We start from the raw sequence: 19953 nt of genomic DNA on the forward strand, positions 1-19953 counted from the left end.
CAAATAATAGCAATAGGAATGATAGGAATAGAATAATAGGCTATTTAATAACTGTACTACTTCTTTGTATTTCATAACCAATGCAGGAAATTAGCATAGCAGTCTCCGACAGTCACAGTCCCTTCCCAGGGGCTATAACCCAAACTCTACCTACTATACCTGCTATCCCACAGCCACAGTCCCTTCCCAGAGACTATAATCCCCACTGTTACTATAGACACCATCTCTCCCTACTATACCTGCTATCTCACAGTCACTGTCCCTTCCCAGAGACTATTATCCCACTGTTACTATAGGCACCATCTCTCCCTACTATACCTGCTATCCCACACCCACAATCCCTTCCCAGAGGCTATTATCCCACTGCTACTATAGGCATCATCTCTCCCTACTATACCTGCTATCCCACAGCCACAATCCCTTCCCAGAGGCTATTATCCCACTGTTACTATAGACACCATCTCTCCCTACTATACCTGCTATCTCACAGTCACTGTCCCTTCCCAGAGACTATTATCCCACTGTTACTATAGGCACCATCTCTCTCTACTATACCTGCTATCCACAGTCACAGTCCATTCCCAGAGACTATTATCCCCACTGTTACTATAGGCACCATCTCTCCCTACTATACCTGCTATCCCACAGCCACAATCCCTTCCCAGAGACTATTATCCCCACTGCTACTATAGGCACCATCTCTCCCTACTATACCTGCTATCCCACAGTCACAGTCCCTTCCCAGAGGATATTATCCCACTGCTGTTATAGACACCATCAATCCCTCCGCCCAGGAGCTAATTCAACAATGATTTTAAAGGTTCTGCTGGCAGAACTATTAAATGTGAGAACCAGGACATTAATCATGTATACATACTGTATACGTATAAAATAAAAATCATATATATATATATATATATATATATATATATATATATATATATTGCCAAAGGGCGCTGTGTGCCCTTGTGCTGTTCTGCAAACCAATCACAACTGGCATAATGTTTAATAGCATAAGTATATATATGAGTGCAAATAGGCACAAGTAGATTGCTGAATGGTATATAGCGCACTTGATTCTAGCACTGCGTCTTGTGATTATGAATAGGCTTTACAGACTCACAGGGCCCACTCTGAGACTAGAAAACAGGACCAATGTGCTCTTGGCCAGGGATGCCCAAGACTGTTATTTTTTCCCCTTGCTACAATGCAATAGAGTACTCTTCTGTGAGAGAAAGACTGAGACGTACTATAGAAGCCACCAGAAGTCTAAGCAAGCTATACTTTTATTTTAGAAGCTGCCAGAGAAAGACATTCAGCAGAACAATTAGAACAGTGACATTTCCTACAGAAAGTCTAAAATTAATTACACCTACAGTAATTCTATTTTCAAACCAATACCTTCACGTACAAAATGCTTTCAATATATTTAGAGGGGTGGTTCACCTTCAACTTAACTTTGCGTAAGTTATAGAATGGTTAATTTTAAGCAACTTTTCAATTGGTCTTCATTATTTATTTTTTTTATATAGTTTTTGAATTATTTGTCTTCTTCTTCTGACTCTTTGTAGCTTTCTAAAAACAAATGCCCTGTAAAGCTACAAATGTATATTTATTGTTACATTTTGTTATTCAACTTTCTATTCAGGCTTCTCCTATTCAAATCAATGCATGCTTGCTAGGGTAATTTCGACCCTAGCAACCAGATGGCTTAAATTGCAAACTGGAGAGCTGCTAAATGAAAAGCTAAATAACTCAACAAACACCAATTGCAACAGTCATACTAACAGTTAAAAGGTGAACAACCCCCTTTAAGGTCAGAATGTGTCTATGTACAGCTCTGTCTAGGCTCTTTCTGCAGCTCCAAACTTGTCCTTTTGGTCAATGGAAAAACAGAAGAATTTTTGTCTTGTGCCACCCCCCAACACATTTTCCTGACTGAATACAACTCAAGGAACATATCCACAGACTCACATACAATATATATATATGACGCCACTTCTGCCACACGAGGGAGCGAGTTGCAACATGGAGTCTTGAAACGCCAGTGCACGTGTGATACGCTTGAGAAAGGGAAAGGAGTATTACCGAAACGTCGCGTGAGTGCCACAATGCTGCGTTATGATATGGACTCATACAGATAAGTTGCTTATTCAGTGAACTGTGCGGTGTTTTTTCATACTCTTTTAAGGAGCGAATAAAGGCTATGTTTTAAAATTGAAGCTTATTTTCTGAAGGTGTGCAACGCAGTTGGATTTCTATATGCATTTGGGCGGACTAACTCACCGCCGCTTTGGGTTTGCACCCTAACAATCACTTGAAGATTGGTGCATCACAATACGTTGGATTTATATTATATATATATATATATATATATATATATATATATATATATATATATATATATATATATATATATAGATAGATAGATAGATAGATAGATATATATATATATATACACACAAGAGACTCTGAAATGGAATCTCACATCTTGCGCCCTATAGACTAGTAACCTCTGTCAGTTCTTTCAAACTGCATTTCCCCATTGCAGACATGCCAAAATATCCAAAATACGTAGGCAATTACCCATTGTTTGGTTAGTCCCCCTCCTTCTGCACCCTTCCCGTCATCTCCTGTCCGCAAATAATGTTGCCCCTACAACATTTAAATATTATACTCTGCTTACCCTTGTCATTGGCCATGCAGTGATTTTAAAACTTAAATATGTGTGCCAATCCCCCCTCCACTCCCAATTGTGAATCACTTTGTGCCCACAATACACCTGACTGTCATTGTAAAGATTCTCCTGGAGACCTTAATGATGGAGGTGTGAAGGTATCACCACACATTACAAGAAGCCATGTGCAGTGTTTGGAGATCTTAAACTTGTCAGGATGCAGCAGGAGCTGTGCCTGTCTTATGCAGTGGGGAGTCAAGAGAGAGCAGGACAGGAGACATATGGAAAGAAGGAAATAGAAGGGAGAAAACAAAGAAGAGGAAAGTAGTGAGTATAAAAGCTGAAAGAAGTTATAAAAAGCAGGGCGGTATGGCGATATGTGACATATTGTCCGCAGTGGTGCTTCCCAAAATGTTGGGCTGAGCCCCATAAGTGGGTTCAGCCTAAAGTTTAGTTAGGGTTTGATAATGGAGAGAGGCCTGTTCACTCTCACAGATAATCTATCTTGAATATCAGTTACAGTGAAATTGGGGTAACCAGTGATATTCCAGATATTAAAGGAGTTATGGCTGTATTTGATGTTTTCACATGTAAACTTGTTTTGATATAAAGAAGCCACAGTCAAATAATTGTTAACATACAGGCATGCTTAAACAGAAAAGTCCAAAAACCACTGATCAATGGATTTCTTTTTAATGTTAAAGCGGCATGTTGAATAAACCAGTTAAATATTGGTATGCTACTTCTAGTGCAGCATATGATTTTCTCCCTCTTGGTCCATTCCAAAAGTTGACACATCGGCTATATTATTAAAGGTGGCAAGATGGACACGACTTGGGCATTTTATGCACCAATGAACATCCTGGCAACATTATTTTAAAAACGCAATGTGCAACTGATAAATATGGAAACATGGATACTGGGCTCGTCCATGTGTTATGCAAAGTAAAGTCAATTAGCATAATGTCTCAGTACTATCATCTCACATACTCATTGCTAATACAAATAATTCATGAGCATTAAAAATCAGAGAGCTGTGTGTTACTGAAAAAAGATTCTCTTTTTAATATATGAAAAATAAGGTCAGGTTTACACTCTTCAAAGACACAACTTATTTTAAAACCTGTGTGATCTAGCCCCCAGATGTGCAGTATAAAGTGAGCTTTACCATATGTGAGGAAGCAACATCTTGGCTCCTAGTAGCTCTCAGTTATGTCAAACGGAAAGTAAAATGTAAGTTTGCAAATCTATCTATTCTAGGCTTTCCCCATAACAATGCAGTGGTCAATGCAAGTGCTACATTTAATGGAAATGGAAAATATTTTTGAGAAATAGAGAAAACAAATCTGATTTATTAACAATATAAAGCAGCAAAGGCACATGGACACTGAAGACTGTTAGGGGATGCAGGTGAAGAGAGAGCCTAGACTATCAGCATTAGGGGATGTTTGAGGCTGTGAGCATTGAGGGGAGACAAAGAGCATGGCTGCAACTAATGCGGCCTCACAAAAGACCCAAAATACTATAAAGGAAAAAATACTGTGTGGTGTAAGGTGGTACATGTGCAACCGTGTCAAGTTACACCACTGCTTGAAAGATTGCTGAATTCATTTAATATTGGTCTACTGATGTCAGAATTTCAATGAGAAATTTGGGGACACACTGAAAGGGACCTAGCTACATATTTATTATTTTATATATTTCAAAAGAAAACTTGCTTTGTGCATATTTCCCCAGACAGGGTGGAAAATGTTGACAAATGGTACATCTCACTTAATTCATGTAAAACAGGACATGGGTCAAAGTCAGTGAAAGGGGATGGTTCCAAAAGACCAAGGACAGGGACTTATGGCAACCTTATGCCTGGCAGGTATACAAAAGACTGGAGAGGGCAGTTACAATAGCAGATCTCTGATTTCACTTGTAGTTCTCTGATCAAAAACCAACTGTTCTTGGTGCATTACAAAATTATTCAGACCCTTGACAAATTCACACTCGATGATGGGAGTTATCCTCAAACATGCTATGAACTTTCCAATAAAACTGTTTGCAGGCTTGAGACTGCAGTTCCTTACTACATATATTTACTGGTCTTGACTAATTCCCTCACATTAACAAATTCTTCATTTAGTTTTTTTTCTAAGATATTTTTATTCTAAAGCATTTTTTGTAAGAAAAACTGAAATGTGCCATTTGCATTAGTATTCAATTTTCTGTAATATTTTGCACCCTGTTGGCAGATTTCTCCAGGTTGTTCTGAATAGTTATAGGACACTTGTGCACTTTGATACTCAAGCAGTGCCACACACTCTATTTGATTATGACTGGGCCCTTGCAGGGCACTCACTATTGTATTCCTGAACCATTCCATTGTTTACTTTGGAATCAATGTTGAGCTGAAAAGTTAGCCTTTGCCCATGTTTCAGCTTTATGGCACAGACAGGTTCTCTGTATTTCTCAGTATGCTGCACCACAAGTTCCTCCTTACAAAAACACCCACTCCTTTTCCTGGTTCCACAGCATGATACAAGCACTACTATAATTCACTATAGGTAAAGTGTATTTTGAGGTGTGGAAGCGTTAAAGATTTAAACCGCACATATAGTTTGAACTTGAACAAAAACCTTAGTCACATGACAATGGGGCTTATAACTATGAGTAAAGTCACACTTACTGAACTTGTAGCTCCCGCAAAGTGATTGTTGGTTTGCTTCTCTCACAATTGTCCTACTTGCTTGTATAATTCTCCTTCTTGCTTTTAAGGAACAACCTATTCTAGACAGTGTTTGGGAGCTTTGCTGTAGCTTCCTTGTCCTGATAACTGAATCAACCATGCCCATTGGGCATTAATGATGTGTGGGTATATTCGATACCAGCACAGCCTGCAGGCTCTGTTTACAAATGGGGCTACTGGTATGGGTTTGGGCAGGTGCAGGGTTCAGCTTTTGTTATTGCTAGACCTGCCACATTGAGCCCCTGTACATTACCTTCCAGTGAACTCCCTGTTGGTAACATCAGTGGCTGGCTGTTCCCTATCCTTGGTATCACTGGAGCGTATGGGTTCAGTTCAAAGTAAAGGTCCGGGCAGCTTGAACAGGTTAAGATTGCATAGTGTGACCCGTACATCACTACAAGGCATCTAAACACTTTGATTTTGGTTTGTAGCCTTTTCCTTATTCTATTTACTTTTCCTTTTTACAGCCTGAATAATAATACTGTATCTGTGGGTTATTAATTTAGAAAATGTGCCAACAATTTGGGCAAATTTGTAAATAAATCAAAAAAAAAATCTAACCTAAAAACAGTGTGATATAAAAAAAAATTTGGGTTGCAGTACTTAGAAGTAACAGTATTACAGAACACCCAATTTCAGAGTAGCATTTGTTATTCAGTACATAAGTGAACTGGTTTATGGGTCTGAGTAGGCTTTTAATGCTCTGTATGTTAGTAAATTATCCCCTATGACTAATTATTACACTGAGCACATATTAGTTACAGTTTTGAGTAGCAAGGTTGTTTGATGACATTAAACATTTTCTTTTAATTCTTCCCACTCTAAAAGTTCATAAATAACAAAAGTAATAACAAAAGTCTGCTGTGCCATGTCCAAAGCATAAGAGGGATGATGCATCGCTTTTAACATTCACCCGAATGAAGCCAACCAATAGCTAATGAAACAGTGTTCCTTTCCAACCCCCTGTCTCAAATTTAAAAAAGCTTCTATGTTGCAGAAAGGTAGTTATTAAATGCAAGGGGAGTTGAAGAGAGTACAATGAAAGCGTTACTCCCACCGTGGTCTCTGATCCGTTCCAAAAGAACACCCACTGTATACTACAAAGTAGCACAAAGCTACAGCAGACTCCTTTCTTGTCTTTTATATGGAAATAAACCCTTTCAGAACCACAGGGGATCTCAGAGCAAAGCCCCAGAGAGGTTTATACATTCATTGGAACCTTGACCTTGGGACAGACCAATTTAGCAAATAAGCAAAAGTACACAGATTCCAAGTCTGGGGGTCACATGGATATTATGTTACTACATAATGCAGAAGTATTAGCATTTTACTGCAAACTTGTTTTAGGGATACCACCATTTTTGAAGTATCCTTAAATTATAAAAATCCTGACAAACAACATAAGAAAACAAAACAAGGTTCAGCTTCAATAGACTTCGTATAACAGAAATAAACCTACAGGCAACTACAACTTACTCAGGTACTACTTTTATATGTGTGGAAAGCATATCAGTATGTAATGCAAGGACGAGTGGTTGATTCTCATTTAAAAACATACAATCAGATGAACAGGTTTCCAATAACCATAGGTACATGCCAAACTTCAGTACACAGCTGCACTCACATTTTTTTCAAAATTACTTTCATTTCTATAGAGTGTTGGACTGGCCCACTGGGATACTAGGAACATTTACGCTGGGCCCATGTGTCAGTGGGCCCACCTACTCATCTAATGATCTGTCTTGGCCTAGAACAGCCATATCTATGAGATAACAAAGAGGAGAAATGGATGAAAGGAAAGATAATAGTATGTAAAAATAACCAATTAAAAAGGGAAAAAAAGTGAGAGTAAAGAGAGACAGACTGACATTCGATCCCAGCCCGACACTGTTTCTATATATGCAGTTTAGAGATGTATATAACACTGAACAGCTGCCAAAACAATCAGAACTACAGGCACTAGAGTTCTATGTGCAGAGCAAAAGAAGTGACAAAATATGAAATTTTGAGATTGAATGGAAAATATATAGCTGCTTAGAATTAAACTTGCTTTCGTAATGTATAATGCAGCTGAAATACTGCATTGTTTTTAATTTATTCTACTCTGACTATTATTATTCTGTAATATTTCACAATAGTTTAAGTACCACCAGGAATCTTAAGCCACATCTTTATTGTAATTTATATGAAAATACTGATCTACCTGATCGGTGCAGTCAGACTAATCGATGATCAGTTACATACTTCCCTGCCATCGAATTCTCGCATTTGGCGCATGAGTCCATGCATGCCATGCAAAAGAACTATTAGTATTGGAAACTGTTGCTGCATGCTGACATTTTGCCCAATAGGATTGGCCTCAACAGCAATCAAAGCTCTATTATTTTCTATGGAGTTTTGCAAAAAATGTAAATACAATGAAAAACTAATGCATTTAGTCGATGTTTTAATGGAAAAGTGACTTTCCCTTAAAATGGTTCTGAGTGACTTCACACAAGGGGACTGACGGCAGAATAAAAAACTAAGCCACATGAGATTCTCTATTAGATGGCATGGCAGGAGGGTCTGAGAATTTTCAATAGACACTTACCGATGCAGAATAAAACGTAACAAATAAAAACATAGAGCCAACTCACCTCTGTAAAGTCCGAAGAAACCCTCATAGCGTAAGACTTTCTTAAAACAGTCGAAACTGTTCTTATACATTAACTCTCCTACAAATGATGATCTCTGGTTCTGCATCCGGGTCTTCACCAGATCAATAGGGTAAACGGCAGTAGCACCAACAGCTGTGCATGGGAGTAAAGAGAATAAAACACAGGGGCTACAGTGAATGTAAGGTGAAGAACCACATCCTCCAGAAAACCAGTTGTTGCTATTGCAGTGTAGGCTATTGTATTATATGCACCATCATATATACATTAACACAATGCTTTTCCTACTGATTCATATTATGGTCTATATATTATAATCAATACACACCAATATGAAAATGGATGTAATGGCTTTCGTGCCAGTCCAATGAGTCAGCTGGGGTTTTTATTATTATAAATGATGAGGGTTCCCTATGTGACCTAGATCACAATATTCTAAAAGACATAATAAAAGGTTTTCATTGAGTCTAGTAGCCTATACCAACCAATAAGATGTGTGCTTTTCTGTAAATGCTACCTGATCATTTGTTGCTCAATAGAGATGGTGCAAATGCTGCAACATATATATCTGCAATTTATCTTTATTTATTGCAGATTTATTATTACATGGTTACAACTACAATTTTCTTTGCTTAATATTGTTACCCCATGGTTGAACAACCTGACTGATGTGTTTAAACTATGACTCTTAGCAGCCCATCCACATGCCTGTCCACACCAGAAGTAAATAAAGGATTTACCTATTCTAATGCTGTGTGCTTTTATATTGCCTAAAGTAACAGATTGCTGCCTATTATGAAATGTCAGCAATAGTTATGCACTCAATCCATTATTTTAAGATTTGGCCAAATCTGTAATTTTTCATACACAGATGGATAAGCTGCCGAATTGGTCTAAAGGACCGATATCGGCAGCTTTAATCTGCCCATGTATGGCCACCTTTACACAATTTCATCGTTTGTGAGCCAAAAAGCCACATCATTTTAAGGATTTGGATATGGTTCGGACATATCGGATTTGGCCGAATCCTTCATATTACAAGTGCCTTGTGCTGTCCAATGTATTATGGCCAGACTTTGAGCTCAGCAATATCGGCTCCATGTCAGAGGTCAGCACTAATGATGGGCGAATAAATTCGGCAGGTGCGAATTCGCAGCGAATCTCCATGTTTTGCCTCTGGCGAATAAATTAGCGAAACTCCTGTGAAATTTGGACACGCATCGGAGAAGTTGGTCGCGTTAAAGCCATCGCGCGTCAACACGATTCAGACCCCTATTGACTTTAATTCGAGTTTTGCAAATTTTTTGCCGTTTTGCGGGAAATCCGCAAATTTTCCGGTGAAGTGAAACGGGAGAAATTCGCCCATCACTAGTCATCACTGATCACTGTTACAGGTATCTATTGGGAATCTATAATTAGATACACTGTATTACAAATCTTACTTTGGATTATCTGAGTACAATCTGACATATTTGTGCTGTTGAAACCACTTGTGAGCAAAGAACTAATTTACCTGGTCTAAAAACTCAACTCCACCATGATAGGTCCTAATAAATAATTTTTATTTATTTTAAAAACTATAAGAAAAATAATTTAAAAAAACATTTATCATCCAATACAGTTTGGGTGAATTTTCACAGATATATAGCAAATATAGGTTTTCTATCAAACTGTGATTCAGTTTAGTTTGCATATCTTTACTTACTGACCTTTGCCCCACCAGAATGCAGAGAGCAGGAACAGCAACATTTGTACTCTCCAAACAGAGGGGCTACTTTAGATTGCACCCAACCCTTCTTCTAAGTATGATATTAAATGGAGTAATTTATAATAATTATATCTGAAGCAGGATATCAATTACAACAGACCAGTCACACTCCAAAATACATGCACCAGAAATATGCTGTGTGATGGCTTCATAGAGACACATTTGAAGGACAAGTCACGTCTCGCTTGACTGACAACAAAGCTGGGTATTAAATACATGGTATGCATAATTAAAGCCCTGCTTTTAACTGTTGCATTGCACTAACACAATTTCTTTTAGTCCGTCCCTACCATCCAATTTACTGTTCAAATCTATAATCACTTGACCTCTGGTATCTCACTGGTTAAATGGTCCAGTCCCCAAACACAAAGGCACTTTTACACTATGTGTACAATCAGCTCACCATTCCTTTATTTATTTGCACCATCAAAGAGCAAAGTATATGTGTTGGATTCAGCTGATCAGAAAGCAGTCAGTTAGAATGAACAAGAAACACTGATTTATTTCCTTATTCATTTAGATTTCCATAACATCTTAACTTTGATTCCCCTCTTCTATTTATTGGTGTGCCAGTTCAATTAGGTATAATTAATGAGATCTGTGATTCCTACTTTATTCTTGAAATTTTTGCCCTGAAGACTGTCTGGAGCCAGAAGTGCCACAGCTAAACTGACTGATATTTGCCAAAAGTAAAAAGCATCTCAGGGAACCTTGGAGTTCCAGGTTCCTGCTCTACAGAACAATGCTTCGCACCATGGGCTATCTGTACTGGCTAGAGATAGTATTACACCAAGCTGACAGTGAATGTAGCTCAAGACATATCACTCACCTCCAGCAATTGAACCCAAAGTAAATCTGTAGGCAGACTCAGCAGCCTGGAGCCAGATAGGCCTCCCTGCATCACTGTATGATTGCTATGGAAAAAGAATAAAACCAACATTTCAGAGCAAAACTCTAATTCAAGGTAAAGGTACCCACAGTTATATGGATAAGATCCCATGCAATTCATAGATTTACAGTGTCTCTTACAAACAGAGGTTTCTGGTTGGTTACTGATTTAGAGGATTTGAGAGGGACTGTAATACCAGCAAATAAAAATACTGTAAACACACAGACCACTTTTAATTCAATAATTTTTTAATTGAATTTCTAAAATTTTCCATTAATAATGACTTTCTGGATGACAACAAATGTTACATAGAAACCGGAAGAAGAAAAAAGATACCCCGTATATTCCCTAATTGAGGTTTAGATGTAAACTTCAATTAATATTTTCAGATAGACCAATTCATTAATTCACAATCAATTTCCTAATGTCATTACATAAGTAACCACCACATTTGATTAATATAATTATTCTAAAAAAAATAAAAAAAGGAGGTATTAATATTCCTTCTTAAATAATGATACATAAAGTGCTTAGTGTGTTGTAAATAAATATTTGTTTTTTAATAGATTCAAATCTAGAAGAAATTAATAGCTAACAAGAATTAATTGAATAGCTGTGATTCTTAGAACGGATTATTTTAAAAAAAACCCCCACAAAGAAACCAAAAGTGCTTATATTAAATAGAAACATTTTTTGATCTACCCCCCACAAGTTCATATATAGTTGAAAAAATGCTATTTGCTTCTTAAGTTGATTCAATTTAAATGACCTATACCTAATTAATTAAATTGAATCACCCTTAAATTAACAAGGCTTGAATTCATTGGAAAATAGGTTGGAAAAGGAAATTGTAGATGGTTGAGCTGTCCCAAAAGAGACTAACTCAATTCTTTGCTAACTTTGGGACACCACAAAGCAAAGGCAGTCAAAGTAAACTGGACTAGGGCGTGTCCAAGATGGCGGCGTGATAGGACAGGTTTCTCTGAGCTCCCGCTTCCCTTCACATTATCCGTCACAATACCCGGCATTACTAAGTTTTCTTGGACCCAACGAGTCCCTTCTTTGCACAGGGAACGACTGGAGGAGCCTTAACGATGAAGAAAGGTGAGCCGAAAACCAGGCGCGAGCATAATACTAGGCTTGATCACTACCTGACACCTTCCCAAAATGGCGGCGCCGACCAACAGGCCGCGAAGAGGGCCTCGACCTCGACTACCTCCACCAGTACACCGGTAGCCGCAGAACCCGACGGTTCTGCAGAGGAACCTACTTTGCTGCAGCTGCTTACAGCGATCAATACTAACACGGCAGCGCTCCAAACTAGCACAGCTACACTTTCGGAGCGCATTGATGGGATTAAGGTGGACATTTCGCTGCTGCGCCACGACCTCCAAAACGTAAGAGATAGAGTGAAAGAGGTTGAGACACAAGTTGGGACGGTGGAGGACGACACCAGACCGATGCGAAATGATATCCAAACCCTAGTACAGCAGCTTAAACAAACCCAAGCCCATGTGGAGGATTTGGAAAATCGTCAGAGGCGTAATAACATACGCATTATAGGCCTCCCAGAGAAGGAGGAGGGCGCTGCTCCAGAACAGTATGTGGAACAACTGCTGCTGCAACAGTTTGGGGCCAACACCTTTTCCACACAATTGGTTGTGGAACGAGCGCATCGAGTCCCTGCCCGCCCTCTTCCACCTGGGGCCCCCCCGAGACCACTTCTCGCAAAACTCCTAAACTTCAGGGACAGGGGTGCGGCGCTAACTGCAGCCAGGCGCAAGGGGCCTATAGTGATCCAGAATGCTACTGTGTCCTTCTACCCTGATTTTTCTGCAGCCCTACAGAGGCAGAGAGTGACATTTATTGCTGTAAAGAAGAGGCTGAGAACCCAGCAGATGATCTACGCCATGATGTACCCAGCGCGCCTCAGGGTCCAAGATGGTTCGTCCACACACTTCTTCACTACACCTGCAGAGGCTAACGACTGGCTTGACGAGAAAGAATCGAGAGGGAGAAGACAAGGCTCACCGCCTCCCCAGAATGGGTAATTCCTATTTTGACAGCTCCATTTGCCACTACTTTGGAGCGTCAGGCTGATTCCTTGGCTTTTGTCGTTTTGAGGGCTGAGGCGACGGGGTAAGCATTATTTTGGGGTCTCTACTTCATTTTTTGGCATCCTTAGTCTCACACGCAATGGGTATGCCCCATACTTTTGGACGGTCCATGGGGTACTTGTGTACTATGATCCTGATTGCTGCGGAAGGCTTTCACACCCGTGACCCCTATTTGCTTGAGACCACTTAGGAGACCCTACTTTTGAGACTGTATAACTTTGCAATGGCTCTTTAATTTGCCGGCACAATTTCTGAAGGGATGGGAGCTCCCGGGTGGAGATCTGTGTACCTACCCCTCCAAGAACTTGGAACCTCCCCCGTAGGAGCAACTTTTTTGCCATAATCTTTGTTATGGGTATAGGCCCACCCACGTTTGGGACCCGGCAGGGATGGGAATGTTATGTTTGTAATTTGTATAATTTTTCTCTGATTTATGTCTCCCCTACCTCCCCCCCCCCGCCCGCCTGGGATCACGCATCGTATATTGTCCTGTATTGTACGTATAAGAATGGAGAGTAATCGTATATCTGTCATGTCCTGGAATGTGAGGGGGATGAACTCTAAATATAAGAGAGCAGCAATTTTTGCGTACCTTAAAAAGCACCCACCCACTATCCTATGTCTTCAGGAAACCACTTGATGGGACAGAAACTATTAGCGCTTAAGAAGTACTGGGTGGCGCACTGTTATCATGCCCCTTACTCAACATTTGCTCGTGGGGTGTCCATACTGGTTCGGAAAGGCGTTCCATACCAATGTTTGGAAACGAAAATAGACCCCCAAGGCAGGTTTGTAGTACTCCACTGCCAAATCTATACCACGCTGCTCACCTTCTGTGCTCTCTATGTTCCTCCCCCTCTCACGCTGGGACTCCTGGAACTGGTTATGGGGAAGGTTATTGAAGTCCCGCTTGCCCCCATGTGTATATTAGGGGATTTCAACTTAGTAATGAACCCCCTTCGGGACAGGATTCCCCCAGGTCAGGGAGCATCCTCTACTTTGGCCCGTTGGGCTGATGCCATGGCCCTTTTGGACCTCTGGCGATTTAAACATCCTCAAGGGAATGAGTTTTCTTGTCATTCGAAAACCCACGGGTCTCTCTCCAGAATTGACTTAGCCCTAGGAACCCAGGACTTTCTTCAATTTGTTGCCGATGTTCAATTGTTGCCCCAGGCCCTATCTGATCATTCCCCTTTACTCCTGACACTGGTCCTCCCTGGTCGCCGGCAGGCCAAAATGTGGCTTCGCCTCCCTGTTATAGCAGATGAGAGTGATAAAGCGATTACACAGTACTGGGATGAAAACCGAGGCACAGCCTCCCCTAATATACTCTGGGATGCATCTAAGGCGGTCCTTCGGGGTAGCTTAATCCATATCATATCCATATCACAGTGTCTCCCAGGCGGGAGCATACCCCCCCTCCCCCCCTCCCCCTTGTCTTGTGAATGAAAATCAATAAAAACTTTTTGGTTTAAAAAAAAAAAAGTAAACCGGACTGTGGTCACAATACTATTTTACACTAACTCAAGGAGAGCTGTCTATGCGATAAGACCACAAATCCGGTAACCTTTAAGAATTCTAGACAAGAAGAGAGAGAAAAGTGAATTCTATGCCATGTGGAGTTCAGCAGAAGCACCACCAAATGACTAGCCTTCACGAATTGATAAAAAGGAGAAGAGACTCTTAGTGCTTAAATAGTAAAAAGATCCAGAATGAAAACTATCATTACACTTTTAAGAAAAGTATTCAAATGTAGCTTTTAAAGTATCTTAGTGCCGACGCGCGTTTCGCTATATCAGCTTTTTCAAGGCAGCAAGTATCAAGTATAATTTTTTGCATTTTTTAACAAATGTTACATAAAATAATACATGACATACTTTAAAGGGATACTGTTGTGAGAAAAAAAATGTTTTCAAAATGAATCAGTTAACAGTGCTGCTCCAGCAGAATTCTGCACTGAAATCCATTTCTCAAAAGAGCAAACAGATTTTTTTATATTCAATTTTGAAATCTGACATGGGGCTAGACATATTGTCAATTTCCCAGCTGCCCCAAGTCATCTGACTTGTGCTCTGATAAACTTCAATCACTCTTTACTGCTGTACTGCAAGTTGGAGTGATATCACCCCCCCCCACCGCAAAAGAACAATGGGAAGGTAACCAGATAACAGCTCCCTAACACAAGATAACAGCTGCCTGGTAGATCTAAGAACAACACTCAATAGTGAAAACCCATGTCCCACTGAGACACATTCAGTTACATGAGAAGGAAAAACAGCAGCCTGCCAGAAAGCATTTCTTTCCTAAAGTGCAGGCACAAGTCACATGACATGGGGCAGCTGGGAAATTGACAAAATGTCTAGCCCCATGTCAGATTTCAAAATTGAATATAAGAAAATCTGTTTGCTCTTTTGAGAAATGGATTTCAGTGCAGAATTCTGCTGGAGTAGCACTATTAACTGATGCATTTTGAAAAAAACATGTTTTCTGAGGACAGAATCCCTTTAATATACCTTTTACTGTTATGTTTTCTGACAAGAGACCCCTATGATTCTGCGGCAAGTCCCTTCTATGCCCCTGGCTATAAAAGCCCCCTAATGCTGGACAACAATAGACAATTTCATATGCTGTGCTATGTTACATGCCTTGTGAAACAAATACGGCATATTGTTGCATAAGGAATGCTACAGTAGCTATAGTATATAGACCAGAGGGATCAAATTCAGTTCCAGTTTATGTGGCCATACACGGACAGACAATAGCTACCAACTCTGCTACTCCTGACCAAGAGGCCATCCTGCTGGGTCAAGTACAATATCTATCAATAACTAATCCTTTTGTAGTCTGCATCTGCATAGGCTGTCAGCGGGAGCCTGATTCTGTCAGTGATTTCTGGGTACTTCAGCAATAACTAAAAAGCTGCAGACTTGAGGCCGTTTTATTGAAGGTCAAGGTTTTTCTTCGAAAAAGGAGTTTTTTTGGGCATTTTTTTGGTTTTTGGTTCTAAAATAAAACTAGAATTTTTGGAGATTTATTGAGATTTATTATACACCGACCCTGGAAATAGCTTGAATACGAAAATACACCATCTCAAATCTGTCAAGGTCAAGTAGGAGTCAATCACAGAGGTCCATGAACCATTTAAAGATGTTAATAGCCTTCATGATGGTCAAGTTTTTTTTTTGTGGGTTTCGCTTGAAAACTTTTTTTTCCAAAAACTCTATCAATTCGAGTTTTTGGGTTGTTAACCCCGAACTCGCTGATTTGAGTTTTTTTCCATTCGAGTTTTTTCTTTAATAAGAAACCATTCGAGCTGAGAGTTCACTTGAGTTTTAAAAAGCTCACATAGCTCTAAAACTGCTAAATAACCCTCCTAAAGTGTTAAAAGTGTTTCTATCTCCATCTTGCCCTATCATTGCACTCTTGCTTTGCTTTATTCTCCTTCTACCAATGGCTATGATGGCAGCTTGGCAGGTACACTCCAATGTTCCCTACATGCTGTGTGCTGGTATGCACATGGGCAAAAATAATAAGGTATATTGAAACATACAGGGGCATGCTCTGCACTAGTGGGGTAACTCACACCAACCAATATTTATACTTTCTTGTTCCGATTGCAGCTCACTGAAACAAAGCTAATTAGCAATTGGCCAATATGGCTTATTTACCAGGTGCAAATTTGCCCAGTTTTGCTCACTATGAGCCTCATTGTTACAAATTATGAAACATAAGCTCTACTCATAAACAATATTTATTTTTCTGCAGCTAATAAAGCGAATGAGCTAGTAATATTTTAGATGGGTGAGTGCCTGTCATGTTCTAGCACAGAATAAATGTCACTTTATCCACTATTCAAAGAAATATAATATTTCTGCATAACTGTATAAATGCATCACTCCTCAGCAGACGTCAAGCATCTGTCCCCTGCTTGGGAAGGAGAGCGAGTATAATGGGTACATAGTTATAGGCTTGCTCTCCCTGCCTGTACTTTCTATCACGGTGATCTGAGTGATGACAGCACCTTTGCTTATGCCTGACTGGTTCTATGTCAGGCTTCAGGGGTTCAACTGTAAGGGAATTCACTCAGGAAGGACAGGCTGCCAGCTGAATAGATCCAACCCGCAAAAGCCTATTCCTGCACTTGCTAACCAACAAAGATAATTGCCAAAGTTCAAAAGGCCACCTATAATTATGTTTTCAGGGAGGGATTAAAACTTACTCTCCTGATGATAGCTTCGAAGCTTGCCCTTTTGTTGCTTGCTTGCTAGAGTGATGGGTTAACCCTTCCAGCAAAAGGAAACAGCTCAACAAGCAAGAGATTGACAAACAGTTACGTTGCCAGGCAGCTGAACATTAGCAGCCTAGCAGCTTTTTATGTGAGATGTTGGAGTACAGTAGCAATTAAAGGCATTCAGAGACTGTGATGTATTTGATGGGAAGAGAAATTTTCAACCTGTGGACTTTTAGTTGAACTGCTATTCCTAAAATCCTCCATCAACTGAAAGCTGTCACTGGGTACCTGGGAGTCATAGCTGAACACTAGTTCTAGATCAGTGCTGTCCAAAGCATTACGGGGTCTATGTATCATGCTGTGTAAAATGTGGAGTGAAACATTACCAGTGATGTTGCTTATAGCAACCAAAAAGATCTTTGCTTTTGTTTTCTAACTGTTGAAATCTAATTGTTGATTGGTTGCTCTGGGCAACATCACTGATAATGCTTCACTCCACTTTTTACACAGCATGATAAATAGGCCATAATTATATGTCATACAGCATGTTGGATGGCCAGATTGAATTAAAATGATGATGCAATATAGTATAGTCTGTGTAGAATTGGAGGCCATACCGGCCCACAGGCCTCCAGTTGTACAGTCCTGCTCTAAATAAGACATTCCTGCATATTTGCTTTGTCGTTTATGTATTGTTTTGTGGTGCAAATAAAAACATTTTTAAGAAATTATCACAGGGGTGAAAAATACATGATGTAATATTTTGGTTAGGCCTGCCCTGTACCCAAGTACTGATCATTAGCAATGTTCCCAAAAAGATCTTGTGTGGGGAATGATTAAGGCCCAGCACGGTACAGCCACCCATTTGCCAAGTTAGATGAACACCCTATAGGTGCATGCTATTGTACCTAGAGAGTAGGGGACAATACAGAATCATGTTGCCTCTTACATGGAAGATGGAATTAGCATCATTAAATAAATTCCAAAAACAATATCTATAAAATATTTTAAAAATTCAAGCCATTGCATTGACATTTGGTATGTTTTTTTTGAAATAACATTTGTGAAGAATTTCTTTAGACTACAATAAATATGCCCCCATATAGCATAATATTTAGTAAAATGCAGAGAATTTAGATAGCTGAACAATACAAATGTTCCTTGGTTATATGCCTAATTCCTGCTTTATTTGCAGCCGATTCTTACTCCTACTGCTTGGTAGTAAACTGGAGCATGCTGGAAAGGTTATGCCTTATGCTCTGCTGATGCAATATTAGTTAAGGAACTCCCCTCTGATTAGGGATGCACCGAATTCAGGATTCGGTTTGGGATTCTGCCTTTTTCATCAGGATTCGCATATGGCTGAATCCTCGTGCCTGGCCGAAATAAATCGAAATCCTAATCTGTATATGCAAATCAGGGACGGGAAGGGTAAATACATAACTTTTTGTCATAAAACAATGAAGTATAAAATGTTTTTTCCACTTTTTCCTTTCTATCCTTAATTTGCAAATGAAAAATTATGATTCAGTTTCAATGCAAATTAGGATTCAGATTCAGTTCGGTATTCGGCAGAATCTTTTGTGAAGTATTTGGGGATTCAGCCAAATCCCAAATAGTGGATTCGGTGCATCTCTACCTCTGATATGAGGACTATTTTTGACCATTGTAGTGTAGTGTTCTCTTTAGGTCTACTGAGGATCTCTCTCCTGAACCATGTCCTCATTTGAGTTTTATGCTTCAATAAGAGAATGAAAATTAATTTCAGCTAAAGAATGATGGGTTATTAGATGTTAGGTTACTATCAACATGGCTAAATGATCACAAGCAAAGTTTTCTATAGATAAACAAAGAACTAAACATTTAGTAGTATTTATCAGCAAAACATTACTGGCGCACTTTAAAATTTCATAAGAAGAAAGAAAAAAAACATGCATGTTGTGTTGTCATGACGATGACTATCTGCACACGCTGTTTTTCAGTACAGGGCTGACAGCTCGTCATCCCATGAAGTACATGTACTATAGAGGCTGCTCCCAACCTACAACTCCCACACCAATAATAAATCCCCTTCCAACAAATGAAGTTAACCTCTCCATTGCTAAGCTGCCAGAAAACTGTATTCAAACAGTCAACATATTAAAAACTGTTTAACTAGGACACTATGGGAAATGATACTGACCTGTTTCCCAACTGTATGGAAAATAGGTTTCCGGATACTAGAGCCCATGAAATATAATATAGTTGGAGAATAGAAAGCTATAGAATAATTTACAGGGCAATAGTGCCCTATATGAGATTTCATGTAATAACATTTTCGGTAATAACAGTAAAGGAGAAGGAAAGGTTAAAGTTAAGTAAACTTCATCAGAAAGGTCTATATAAATACACCAGTAAACCCTCAAAGTAATGCACCTCTGAGTCCTCTGTCAAAAGAAACAAAGCATTTCTTTACCTCTATTGTTTATACATGAGCTTCTGTATCAGACTTGACCTGTTTTTAGCATAAACATCCAGGTCTAGGGCTTGAGCATGCTCAGTTTGCTCCTCTCTCCCTCTCATCCTCCCTGATGTAATCTTAGCCCAGAGCTAAGAGTAAGCAGGGAGATACTCAGGCAGGAAGAGATGTCACAAAAAGCTAATATGGCAGCTGCTATCCTAAACAAACAGAGAGAGCTTCTAGAGCCATTTACTCTGGTATGGTAAAGCATTCTGTAGAATAAATATAGTGTTATAGATTGCACTATTGTGGCTAATCTATTGGCAACAAACTGCTTCGGTAGCTTTCCTTCTCCTTTAAAGGGGTTGTTCACCTTTGAGGTAACTTTAATATAATGTAGACAGAGAGTGATATTCTGAGATAATTTGCAATTTGTGTTAATT

At 39.5% G+C, this 19953-nt stretch overlaps 1 protein-coding gene across 2 annotated transcripts in view; it reads right to left on the reverse strand.

Annotated features, from left to right (window-relative positions):
• The window catches only part of slc25a12.L (solute carrier family 25 member 12 L homeolog), a 108732-nt gene that overhangs the window by 20436 nt on the left and 68343 nt on the right, over window positions 1-19953 (reverse strand). For both annotated transcript variants that reach the window (XM_018234284.2, NM_001091799.1), the window contains 2 exon segments: window positions 10663-10747; window positions 8048-8200 (listed from right to left, as the gene is read on the reverse strand). In XM_018234284.2, coding sequence (XP_018089773.1) covers window positions 8048-8200; window positions 10663-10747 — 238 coding nt within the window.

The sequence above is a fragment of the Xenopus laevis genome, chromosome 9_10L (assembly GCF_017654675.1).
Source record: "Xenopus laevis strain J_2021 chromosome 9_10L, Xenopus_laevis_v10.1, whole genome shotgun sequence".
In the NCBI taxonomy this organism is placed as follows: Eukaryota; Metazoa; Chordata; class Amphibia; order Anura; family Pipidae; genus Xenopus; species Xenopus laevis.